Genomic DNA, 14,054 nt, shown 5'->3' with positions numbered 1-14,054 from the left:
AATTAAAAAATAAAAACTGCAAAAATTATATTAATCTTCTTCAACTTTCATCTTTTGTTATATAACTTATTTACAATATAATAATATGTATATATTTTAATATTTCATGATATATTAAAGAAAACAATTATTCTATTTGTGATGTCTAGGTATTTTATCTTATCTTATACTATACTATAAACTATTTTCAAAACAAAAAATTAGCAACTTCTATAGGTGGCATCCTCTCAGTCTTTGCATTCCTTGACTTTTTTTAGTATTCTTAGTAAGTTGATATTGTCATATTTTATTTTTCTGCCTATTTTGGAATTTTGGAGAAAGAGTATTATTTCTCATAATTATTTTAAATTTTGAAATAATATTTTGTCTCAGAATTAATACCGAATTTTGAAAATAATTTCCTAAAATAATGGTACCAATTGATATAATGGGATTCCGTTATATGTCATTTTGCGGGTTGGTGGTGGGCTTCTTTGTTGCTCAATTTCTTGTATCTTGTATACTTTGCCTAGATGTTGCTCAGGCGTTCATCTTAATAATATATCTTTCATTTTCAAAAAATTGATATAATTAAAACATAATTGATCTAAATCTTTATTATTATAGAATATAAATAAAATTTTCCTCAAAATTTGGAATTTTTAATTATTTACTTTAATATAAATAAAATTTTAAAATTAAAATATGTTTTTTATTTGTACTTTGGAATTTCAAAAAATTATCAATGAAATTTCAAAAGTAAAATATATTGTTTTCTGTATTTTGAAATTTTGTAAAAAATTATTTTGTCTCATAATAATTATGAATTTCATAATATTATTCTGTCTCATAAATAATATTGAATTTCAAAAATGATTTCCTAAAATAAAAAGTAAATTGACACAATACAAAAAAAAAATTCAAATTATAAATACTCATTCAACTTTTTCAAAAAAAAAATTAAATACTCATTCAACTAGGGTAAACATGCATGTAACAAGTTTTCTTTCACGTTTTGATTTCTTTGTCGTTCTTTATTTTCCAAAGAACCCTACCTCTATGACTTATTTTTATGAAAATTTCAAAAGCATCAAACTTGGGAAGTATGTGAATTGTGAAACACATAGCCATAATCATTCGACTTTGATCTATTCCAAGTTTTAAGGATATCAACGTCTCATATATCATGAAGATGGTTCTACTTAATGCAAATGTTGTTTTCACACTCTTTTATTTTTTCTAATCAAAATTTTGTTTTCAAACTTCTCTTTATAATTTTTTGTGATTTTTAAGGTGATAAAATTCTTGCATTAATAATTTAGTTATGAAAGGATTTTACAAAGAACTGCAAGAAGGTAAATATCAGTATGTATGGAGCTACAAAGCGTAACTACAAAGCATAATTAATTTGTCACCTAATTTTTAGAACTGTTTCCTTTTTATTTCCTATCAAAATTTATTACTAATCAAAATTTATTCTTAATGAAGGAATAATTTATTACGAATAATTCATCACTAATTCTAAATAAAGTATTATTAGTTTTCTTGAGTCAAGAACAATCTATTTCTTATGTTGACATATACCTTCAAAAACCAATATTTTTTGAAAGGAGAATATATATTATTGATAACATCCATGCGAGAAAAACTCAAGGCCAAGTACATCTCATCCCAGCAGCAAGGGAAGGGCAAAAACAACTAAAACAGTACAACAAAAATAAAACAGAAAACAACAAGGGAAAACCAGAGGACGAAGACAGCAGCAGAAAACCACAGGACTTCGAAAATAGCACAACAAAAACAAACATCAGCACCGATCCAACTGAGAGAGCTGTTTGGATATATGTAACATAGTAACACTATAATTCACAAGCCTTTCCCACCAGCCTTGAGCAAACATTGCTGAAGTGAATTGCAACAGAAAAAATCAAAACAATCACACCTCCAACTCAGCAAAATGAAGATAATACCAGTATGATTAAACATAAGAATTAATCAAAGGAAGCCCACAGAGGGATAACTCTGGCACAACCAGTTTTAGCTAGGTGATCCGCAACAGAGTTAACTTGTTTGTAAATGTGATATATCCCCAAATAAGAAACCTCCCTACTTAAATGATCAATGGAACTTAACTCATTCAATAGTACCCATGGTCTGTTGGTCTTTCAATTCACCCACCCAACGGCTAGAGAAGAATCACTCTCTATGTAAACATTTGTGATGGAAAATTGTTTGCAGAAGAATAGAGCATGAAAGATAGCTTTGACCTCAGCTTGATGAGCCCACTATTAGAATTAGGGAGACCTAACTCAACCCAAAACCTATCTCAAGAGTTGAGGTTTGCACTACCATTTATAAGCACTTGATTGATCATATCTCTAGTCAATGTGGGACTCTAACACACCCCCGCACGCCGAGAGTTGGACATCTGGAGCGTTGAATGAAACAAGTGACCCAAATATGGGGAGTCAACAAATGGATCTAGGATAAACTCTAATTCCATATTAGAATTAGGGAGGCCTAACTCAACCCAAATGCTAGCTCAAGAGTTGAGCTTTGCACTACCATTTATAACCACTTGATTTGCCACATCTCTAGCCAATGTGAGACTCTAACACCCACAACACCCCAGACGTCATGGAGAAAGCTCTTATGATATCACCGTTTGAATTTCTCAAAACCCCACCAATACCGCTTAATCACGGAGTGCCTCTAGCCGATCCTTCTATGTTAAACTTAAAGTTATTTAGAGGGGGAGGGGACCAAACACAACTTCTTACGTGGCGAGCTTGCGACTGCCCATTACATTTTAGCTTTTCCAAGTGTTGAGTGAAGTCCAATACCGAGAAAGGACATTAGTAATGGTCAATTGTATGTGACGCTTTTAAGAGTTACAAGCAAACAATAACTGCAAATTGTTGTTGTTGATGATGAAGAAAATACACATTCAACAACTAACAAATTTTGTTTTTACTATGATTTGATTTAAACTTGAATGTTTTTATAATATATATATGTGTATTCAATTTATTTTTATATTGTAAATTTGTGTCATGACACATGTTCAATACCAGTCTATATATATATATATATATATATATATATATATATATGTAAAGCACACTTGAACTATTGCATTAAGTGCATTTAACAACAAAGGCATTCCTTTGTAATAAATACATTGAATAATAAAAATAAAAACAAAAATATTAATTAATAATTGTTAAACTTTTCAATTTCTCATATTTAAAATTAAATGCAAATATCATTTTTATTATTATTATTAATCACAACTTGAGGAATTTTTTTAAATAATAATATTATTTTAATTTACTACATTTACATTAATGACAATATTATATAATTAATAATATTTTTTTTATATTTATAACTAATGTAAAACTTTTTAATTTGGGTTTTTTTTTTAATATTTATAACTAAAATAAAACTTTATACATGAGTATGTATAAACATGAAAAATAGATTTTAAAGACACTTCGAATTTTGCATTAAGTACATTAAGCATTAAAATATTTCTTCATTTGTATTAAAATATACAATTAACAAAAAAAAATCTCATTTGTAATAAATATATTAAATTAAAAATAAAAACTGAAAAATTTGAATATACAAAAACTATTCAACTACCTATATTAAATAATGATATTTATAAACTTAAATATTGACTAACTTTTGCATCAATGAAAAATATTAATTAAGAATTAAAATTAATCAATTATAAAATAATATTTATTAATAAATAATTTAGGTAAAATATTTTAAAAATTATAAATTCTAGGTATTTACTATTGAGTATAATGTATGTGTGTATGTAACAAAAAGTTCTTTAAATAATTTTTTATTCATTATATATTATTAAAAATGACTTGAGGAAGCATAACTGAGGAAAATAATTATTACAAAAGTTGAAAAAAACTAATTTTACGAAATAATATTTTACTCACTTAAATTGATAACTTCTTATAATTCAAAAAGTTGAAATTAAATTATTGATTTTGATCTTCATAGGTGTATAACCGTTTGGAAAATTGTGGTTGTCTCTCCCGGCGAATGGCTCTCCTAGTATAAAGTATAAAGTTCGAAAAAATTCCATTTCAACTTATCTGATGATATTAAAAACTTATTACTTAATTCAATATATTTTAAATTAACTGTATGATTTTTCATATTATAAAATATTTTTTATTTTTTAAAGTCACAATATTACTAATTAGTAAATATTAATTATTAAATTTAGTGATATTAATATTAACTATTTACAAAAGAGAATTCTAATAATATTTATTGAAATTTCTTAACGCAATTATTTTTTATTTTAGTATATTTTATAATTAAAAATTAGTTGAATTTTTTAAAATTAGTTGAATTTTTATGTAACCTATAATAACATTTAGACAATATTAAAAAATATTGTAATTAAACTCGTGCAACGCACGGATATTATGTCTAGTGTATTGTATTTGAAGATGTGCAAACAACCTTGAACGAAAGATGAGAAAACTAAGGGAAATTTCCGTTAATAATGGTGAGGGATGAGAGAAAATTAAGTGCAGATACATAGCATTGATTCATGAAATCAAATTAGACAATTACAATAAAGCCTCTTAATTCAAAATAACACAACAATCAGAGTGTATTTTGCATAATGTGTTAAATTTCTCCTCTTCTTCTTTAATTTACCATTATTTTGTTATTCCTATATAGCTATATCTCTCTGCCATTAACACCGGCCAACTGATGCCCGAAAAAGCGGAAAAAAAGGTCCCAATTAAAAGGTTAAAACTATTTCCACCTAAATTGGAGCAAGCATAGTGGAGATCTTTCTGTGAAAGGTGAACTTGTTCAGTTATTGTTCCAAGTAATAACATACAAGTTGCAGCTACTCCAGCGAAAATCCTAAAATTTTGAGGTAATCAGAATATCAATCTTTTATCTATATGGACCAGGAAACACACACACACACACACATATATATATATATATATATATATATATATATATATATATATATATATATATATATACTTGATTGAAAAATTTATTCATATATAAAACTGGGCAAAGAAAGTGTAAGGAAAAACAATACTTACAATAAAAGACCGATCGTGAATAGGGTGCAGCGTCGAGTATCATTGATCTTGACCAAATCCAATGGTGAAACATACCTTTCCTTGTAAAAGTAGAATAGAGAAAGACATCCAGCCACATTGGTTGCAACAAGAAAAACTACAGAAAGATACCCAAATACAACAAGTGTTGGATCATTTGAAAACTTGCATAATGTCACACCATCCTTGGTGGTTACTAGCTCAGGCTGCAAAATATTGAAAAAAAAAACACAACACACGCATATTTAGAATTTTAGCTCTATATATATGGTAAATTATCTACTTTCCATGTGTATTATAATAGTGATAAAAAATCTTTTGTTAAAAAAAATCAGAGAGTAAAGATCTACTTCCCAGAAACTATTACTGAATATTAATTAATTGGGTTGCTTACCGTCTTCAAACAAGCTACAAGTCCGAATATGATAGACAAGGTACCCAAAAGCAAAACAATCAGAGTCATTGTTCTCATCATAGTACTGGTCTTGGCCATAGTGGCTGCGAGCAGAGGAACTGGAAAAATTTAGAGAACTGACAAAATTCAATGTTATGGTATGTATGTATGTATGTATGCGTTTATTGTTGTTACCCTATTTGTTGTCCACATCCCAAAACTCTATTTATAAGATTCACACTTGCGGAAGATTCTAAACTAGGGGAAAAGATATATATAGATATTTAGACTTGATAAAAATTTAATGCAATTTTTTAAACAATCACTTCAGACACTCTTAATAATAAAAGATATTATTTGCTAAATCAGTCCACAATTAATTAGTCACGTGATTTTAATTATTTATAACTTAGGTAGTGTTATTGGAATCAATTTTGAAAGATTATTATATTTATGAAGTTAAAGTGATGATGGTTGATATCTTATTCAGTGGTTACAGACATACAATAGAGGCTACAAACATTCAGTGCGAACATAATGCGCTTTTTATTGGCTATTTCACTTTTGGTCATTCATGTATTGCTTGTGCGATTTGTCTACTAAATATTTAAAATTAACGATTTTGTTCCTCAATTTTTAATTTGTGAAAATTAGGTTCAGCCATCTAATTTCCGTCAAAACTGAAAACAGAGTTTGCATATGTGTCACTCATTCAAAGCAGATGTAGGTGTGAACTAAGTTACGTCCACAGCTTTTCACTCAACACCTCTAGAGATATTAACATAGAGAGAAATGAGTGATATGATATGTGGTGTGATAAACAGTATGGAGAGATGAAATGAAAAAAAGGTGGAAATAATTTGTAAGAGATGATAAAATATAGTGAAAATATATCACAACTCAGATTCTTGATCTTTCTCTTAGCTTGGACCCTTCAACCTCTTCCTGGATCATCACCACCACGTCCCCTCTAATGCCAAATTAACCTTCTTCTAGGACCTCCTCAGGTTGCATTCACATTAAAAAAGAGATAATAATGCCAAAAAAACTAAACCACAAATACCAAACCCTCATGTGCTCTGTTGAAGGGATTTTCCTTTGACGCGCTCTCACTCTTTGACCCTATCAAAAGGAAATGGTGAGGGGTAAGCAAGAAAAAGCTTCAATGTTTGGTTCACCAGTGGAAAGGCCGTGCAAGGTTGTAGTGCACAACCATACTTCCTATTCCTGTTCTACACAACCTCCCTTTTTCTCTCTTCTCCTCGTTAAGCCACCAACACCCCTCTTTCAACCCAATAAATGAAACATTTCTCTTCCTTCCCTTTCTCATCTCCATTCGTTCAAGAACTAAATCGGCCAGAACCATCGTTTCATGCAGTTATGTCGGCCCTAACCCATGATTAGCCGAGAGAGTCGAACTCATGATCTTGCTCTGATACCACTTATTGGATCAAGCGCTTACCACTATGCCAAAAGCAATTGTTATTCATGAGGACACAACTTTATTTCCTCATAGTACACAGTCCTCAAGGGGCTTCAATGTTAAGCGTCGTGGGGTGGGATGTTAAGTCTATCAAATCTTAATAAGGGTGACTCTGAATTAATAAATCCAACAATAACAATGTCACTGTCGTGGGTTCTTACCGACACGAGAGTCTCTTTTCTTGTTAATTAGGTGTTAAAAAAATAGGCTTGATCGTGATGGAAATCACTTTCCTTAAAGTATTTCAAGCACTCTCTGATTTCGTCTTAGAGTTTGGATGCAAGAATACTCAGGATAATCAGCCTTGCTTCGAGTTTGCACAAGACTAATGAAAACTAGGGAAGTGATTTTCTGGAAACAGAGGATATGAAAATGTATATTTTGAACTCTGAATATGCACTGTATTTATAGGCAAAAACATAACAATGTATAAGGTTGCGACCCTTCATATATTGTGTCTGTTACCAACAGATATATCTGTTCCCAACAGTCGCAATGTTCCAATTCAAAACGAGCAAAACAAACGGTCGTTACGGCAACCGCGTTGCCGTTGCCGTTGCCGTCGCCGTCGCGCTAAAGTGCCTCAAGTGCCGTGCCATCTACAAGCCGCCACTAGCGCCTCTACGCCCACGCCCACGCCCACGCCGGTGTCGCCGGTGGCGACACCGGCGAGGGATGGTGTGAATGGAACATGTGACATAAAAGCTTGGGACCACCAAACCATGCACATGTGGCACTATATCCTCACTTTGTCTCTTTGTTGAATGGTTGGCATTTAATGATATATAAATGCTTTGGAAAGTTGCTCCACTTTCTATGTGGGACTTCATTCCAATCCATTCAATGCAAAATCAACACACTTGTCATTTTGGAACACTATGTAATTATTACTCCTTGAGTAATTATTACAACAATCCCCCACTTGTTACATAAATGACAATGCCAATTCCAGAAATAGACACACCTGAATGTTAATACAGTTTAGTATCTTTCGATTTGAACTAAACCTTAGTAAATAATGTGCAAAGTATAATCGAAATATTAGGTAGCTGTGCTTTGAACCCATATTCCTAATGATCATACCGGCATAAAATTACACACACTCGTTTGTGGTCCTTCGCCTACATTTTCCTCGCCTAGCACTTTTTATGGCCATGTGCTTTCCTGTTTTCGTGAATTTTTATGAGAGAAACTCCAACTCTCATTTGAGACGGCACCATCTCGAAATTCATATAGGTGAAGTTCATATCGTATGTGATTTTCGCAAAAACACATATTTCGATCATGAAGTTCATTAAGAGTATATTGATACTCAACCCTCAATATCTAATAGTCAACATTGTTGCTTAATGTTGCATTGTCATCCAAATCAACGATTTGTTGTTACCCATTGAATCTTAGGTTAAGGTTTTCATAACTTCAGATTGGGTTGCTACCGTTGTTGGAACTCTTACTCAAGGAGTTTTAATCCCATACCTCTCGAGGTTTTCTTTACTAAGTCTCTGGCCAGTGGCTTAGTAAAAGGATCTGCTAGATTATAGCTTGTTCGTATATAAGTCAGTGAGATAATTCCATCTTTAATCATCTTTCTCACAAGAGAATGTCTCAGACCTATGTGTCTAGATTTCCCATTATATACTTCACTGTATGCTCTGGCTAGGGTGGCTTGGCTATCACAATGTATCAACACTTTTGAAACATTTTCTTTAGCCAATGGAATTTCCAATAGGAGATCTCTTAGCCATTCAGCTTCTTGTCCTGCAGAAGCTAGAGCCACGAATTCTGATTCCATGGTGGAGAGGGTAATACACGTCTGTTTCTTGCTCTTCCAAGAAATTGCTCCTCCAGCCAATGTGAATATCCACCCAGTGGTGGATTTATGATCTCCAGCACTCGATATCCAACTAGCGTCGGTATATCCTTCTAGTATTGCTGGAAACCTATCATAATGAAGTCCAAGATCTTTGGTTTTTGAAAGATAACCAAATATCCTTGCAACTGCCTTCCAATGCTCATCATTTGGATTGCTAGTGTATCTACTCATCTTACCGACAGAGAATGCAATGTCGGGTCTGGTGCATTGCATTAGATACATTAGACATCCAATAGCGCTTGCATATTCCAACTGGGCCACTGCCCTTCCTTTATTCTTTTCAAGTTTGACACTAGGATCAAAGGGAGTATTTACTTCCTTAAATCGTAGGTGTTTGAACTTGTCTAACATTTTCTCAATGTAATGTGTTTGACTAAGTTCATAACCCCCACTATTTCTTTTAACTTTAATCCCCAAAATGGTATCAACTTGTCCAAGATCTTTCATCTTGAAGGAGGACTTTAGAAAATTCTTTGTTTCTAGAATTCCATCCTTGGTATTGCTCATGATAAACATATCATCCACATAAAGACAAAGAAATATTGCAGTATCGTTCTGCACCTTTGTGTATAGACATTTGTCGCAAGAATTCGGAATGAATCCATTTGAAATTATGACCGAGTCAAATTTCTGATGCCACTGTTTTGGCGCCTGTTTTAGGCCATATAGAGATTTTACTAGTTTGCACACTTTATGTTCATTTCCAGGAAGTATGTAACCCTCTGGTTGTTCCATGTAAATTTCCTCATCAAGATCTCCATTTAAAAATGCAGTTTTAACATCCATTTGATGTACTGCAAGATCATTTATTGAGGCTAATGCAAACAATACTCTAATTGTGGTTGTTCTTGCAACTGGTGCATATGTGTCAAAGTAATCAATACCTTCTTTTTGTCTAAATCCTTTGGCTACTAATCTAGCCTTATAGGTGTTTAATGTTCCATCAGTATGAAACTTTTTCCTAAACACCCATTTACATCCAATAGGTCTTGAGCCTTTTGGAAGATCAACTAGTTCCCAGGTTTGATTAGACAAGATTGAATCCATTTCATCTCGGATTGCATCTTTCCAAAAAGAGGAATCCCTTGAAGCCATGGCTTCCTTATATGTTTTAGGATCATCCTCTAATTGTAGAATAATAGGAATTTTATGCACATCATTCTTACAATTACCTTCAACAAGGTAAAAGGAAATGAGTTGAGAATCGATTTCATCTGAACCTAAGTTCTTAGTCTTTCGAATTCTCTTACTTTTCCTAGGTTCAGGTTCAGGTTGTATTTCTACAACTTCTTGAGATGGTGTGCTTGCAACCTAAGTGCCTCAAGTGCCGTGCCGTCTACAAGCCGCCACTAGCGCCTCTACGCCCACGCCGGTGTCGCCGGTGGCGACACCGGCGAGGGATGGTGTGAATGGAACATGTGACATAAAAGCTTGGGACCACCAAACCATGCACATGTGGCACTATATCCTCACTTTGTCTCTTTGTTGAATGGTTGACATTTAATGATATATAAATGCTTTGGAAAGTTGCTCCACTTTCTATGTGGGACTTCATTCCAATCCATTCAATGCAAAATCAACACACTTGTCATTTTGGAACACTATGTAATTATTACTCCTTGAGTAATTATTACAACATTAGGTTTGATGAATAATTTTTTTTTGTTATTGGAGGATGACGATGATGGAAGAAGAATGATGTAGATGATGATGAATAAGTTATTTTATGGGTTTTTGTTGATATTGGAGGATGAAGTTGATAAAGAATCTATCTATATAGATACAATTCAGAAGTTTTTACAAGCAATGAATGGATGACGTGCCCCCTTCTTATGCACAGATGAATTTTACTTAATTTTTTGTTAGATTTTGTGGTGTGGACACGTGGATGCATAAAATTTGTTCGCGGTATTGGTGATGGATATGTTATGTGTGGATGCTATGATGACTTAATGGCTTCATCCAATTTTATAAATTAAGAAGTTCATGGGGTTAGTAAAGTGGATGTTGTTATGGGATTGGATGCATGCAAACTTCTATAAGTCATGAGCTCTTGGCCGATGTAATTGTATTATGATACTATGATGAAGACAATTGTATATAGATAGAGTGCATGTAGCCCACGTGTCTCATTGCATGTTCAGGTTGGACTTTTTTCTGATCCAGGTTATGAAAGCATGATCATAGGAAAAATAAAATAGCCAGTGCATGCAGGACACGTTGGGTTTTTGAGAGGGATTAATATGGAAATTTGACAAATGAAACTTTGAAAAATTTACAAAAGTCTAAGAGGTTCGCGTATGAAGGTGGTAGTGCATTATAGGTGTTATAATGAAAATGTTGAAAACATTAAGATGGTGAAAGAATGTGTTCTACTTTAGTAAGAAGATTTGAAGTAGAGTCAACAATATTAATATTACTGACACTGTGTATGTGAAATGAAGAAATTGTGGTACAATTGTGAAAGTATGAATGAGATTCAAATTTTAGTTTCCCACTGAAGCCAGTCAAGTGTTCTATAAATAGCAAGGAGCTGGATGGATTGAGCACATCAAGTTCACAGCAAACATAATTGTGTAGGCTCTCATATAAGTGTGATTTTGGTGTTGATGGCGAAGATATTTCAGGTTTGTGATGAGGTTTCGAAAATTTCCCAGGAGAAGGAAGATTGGAAGATTACGGTGAAAGTGATTAGGAAGTGGTTGGCGGAAGGATTTAAAGGTTCCAAAATTCCTAATTCTCTTGAGATGGTTCTTATGGATGCAAAGGTTAGTGAATTATGTAATGCAGTTAAATATTATATATTGAGTATGATATGAGAACAATAATAACATTATATTTTTGAATGTATGCAAAGAACTAAAATTCATGCTACTGTGGGTAAGACTGTTGTCTACAAATTTGATCGCGTGATGACATAAGGAAAAGTGTATTGCATTTCAAAGTTTTGTGCTGGGACTAACGGACGAGAGTTTAGGACTACCAAACATGATTTCAAATTAAACTTCACGTTAGATACTATTGTTCATCAGGTGAAGAAGTATCCAATTGCAATTGAACCTTACACCTTTGTTCCAGTTGCTGAAATAGTGAATCAGGAATACAACACGAATTACTTAGCAGGTAACATTAATTGTTGTATAGTTGGTGATATATTATAAGGAAAATGTTGATTACAATATGTTAAATTTTTTGATGGGTTATCTTTTTTTAATATGTAAATGTTATTGGAGTTCTTACTAGTATTGGGACAGAGAGGGTGTTAACACAAGAGAGAAGTGGTGTGAAGATGAATTTGATTGAATTAGATTATGATGGGTAAGTTTTTAAAAATATAATAAGTACATTAATATATGTTGTGTATGTGGATTCATGTGGAAGTGATTTTAAATTTGGGTTGATGCAGGGTGAAAATTGAATGTGCTTTGTTTGGTGTATATGTTGATATTTTGAATTCCTTCCTAAGTGATGGCGATATTAATAATGTTGTTGTTATAATTCAGTTTGCTAAGGCGAAGATTTTTAACGGTAGTTAAATTATTTCGTTTTTTTTAAATATTTTGAACATGAAGTGTGTGAAGAAGTATATTTAATGTAGATTTCCGGGTGTAGGAAAACCCTCTCTGCAGAATGTTCAAGGTGCTACAAAACTTATATTTAATCCTGATTTGAAGGGGTGAATAGTCAAGTTGGTCCCTGAATGTTTCCACCGCATTCAAGTTGGTCCCTAAACTTTAAAAATGCATCTCGCGGTCCCTGAATGTGGTAAACGTCGTTCAAGTTAGTCCCTGAAGTTAAAAAAAAGGAACGGACATTAACGAATTTTTTTTTTCCTAGTTGGACTGCCTACATGGAATTGAAGTGTTTGAAAAACATTTGGACGTCAAATTAGTCCCTGAATGTGGCAAACAAGTCCTCAATATAAAAAAAAAATTATCATAACTTCTCATCTTCATCCCTAATCATTTTCAACCTCTATTATCTTATCTTCTTCCATCTTCAAGTTTAAAGTTTAAACTTGAAAACCCAGAAAAATTTCTAATTCCAGAAGAAAAAAAATAGAAATTTTGAAACCCCTAATTTTTTCTAATGTTATATTCATCTTTGTTAGTCTTCTTCTATTGAAAATCAAACCCATAAATTTTTCAATTCTTCTCCTTCATTCTACAACAATTCCCCTCTCTCTAAAAAAATCTGAATCAGCCCCCTCCCCCTTTTCTAACCCTAAAATACTTTCTCCCCTTAACCTTCTCTTATTAGCAAGCGTCACCTCTCTCCTCTATCTCTTTCTAAAAAAAATTGTACAGCCTCAAAGAAAGCCATAGGAGGTTCAATCATTCATCTTCCTTCCTGTTCTCGACCTTGATTTGAGATGAAAATTTCATCTGGGTTTGGGGGAGATGCAACAGTGGTCTCAAACAAGATCTAAGGCACCCTTCATCTTTATTTGACCAAATATACATTTGCAGTTACCCTATGTTTGTTTTGTCTTGTCTGAGAAAAGAAAGAAACAAGATGTGATGCAGAAGAGAAGGAATGCATAGATGCGGCCAAGATTTGATTTAGTTACCCTCATGGTTTGTATTTGGGATGAAAATTTCAACTAGGTTTGGGTTCTTTGTTTCAAGGCTTAATTTTCTGGGTTTTACTTATTGTTTCTGGATTTGGGAGTTTGATTTTCCAGCAGCTTTTTGTTCTTGTTCTTGTTGTTGAGTTTGGGAAATTATATTTAACTTTTACATTGGGGACTAGTATACAATATTTAGGGATTAATTTGACATCCAAATGTTTTCTCAAGACCCTAGTTCCACATATGCATTCCAGCAAGGCAAAAAAATTAAAAAAAAAAGGATTTTGTTAACGTCTGTTCCATTTTTTAACGTCTGGGACTAATTTGAATGACGTTTGCCACATTTCGGGATCGCGGGATGCATTTTAAAAGTTTAGGGATTAACTTGAAGGCGGGTGACACATTCAAGGACCAACTTGGCTATTTACCCGATTTGAAGGAAGCGTTATGTCTGAAGCAGAAGTTTGTATAAAGAATATATATAAACATTTATGTATAGTTTAAGACTTATTTAATTTGAAAATAATTTTATTATGTCAGGTATGTTGAAATGAATAACTCTCTGTCAATTGGACTCAGTCAATTAGGGGATTCTGTCAAAGCAATCCAAGAAGAGGATCACTACT

The 14,054-nt window shown here is 32.6% G+C and overlaps 1 protein-coding gene across 1 annotated transcript; it reads left to right on the top strand.

Moving 5' to 3' along the window:
* Positions 1-11,467: 11,467 nt before the first annotated feature.
* LOC130710458 (uncharacterized) lies at positions 11,468-12,394 on the top strand. The gene is made up of 4 exons (XM_057559741.1): positions 11,468-11,626; positions 11,891-11,981; positions 12,092-12,176; positions 12,265-12,394. Exons 1-4 carry the CDS (start codon positions 11,468-11,470, stop codon positions 12,392-12,394), a joined length of 465 nt encoding a protein of 154 aa, XP_057415724.1.
* Positions 12,395-14,054: the final 1,660 nt, after the last annotated feature.

The sequence above is a fragment of the Lotus japonicus genome, chromosome 1, assembly GCF_012489685.1.
Source record: "Lotus japonicus ecotype B-129 chromosome 1, LjGifu_v1.2".
Lineage (NCBI taxonomy): Eukaryota > Viridiplantae > Streptophyta > Magnoliopsida > Fabales > Fabaceae > Lotus > Lotus japonicus.
The sequence above is the reverse complement of the archived record's forward strand: the minus strand, read 5'-3'. Positions and strand labels throughout refer to the sequence as shown.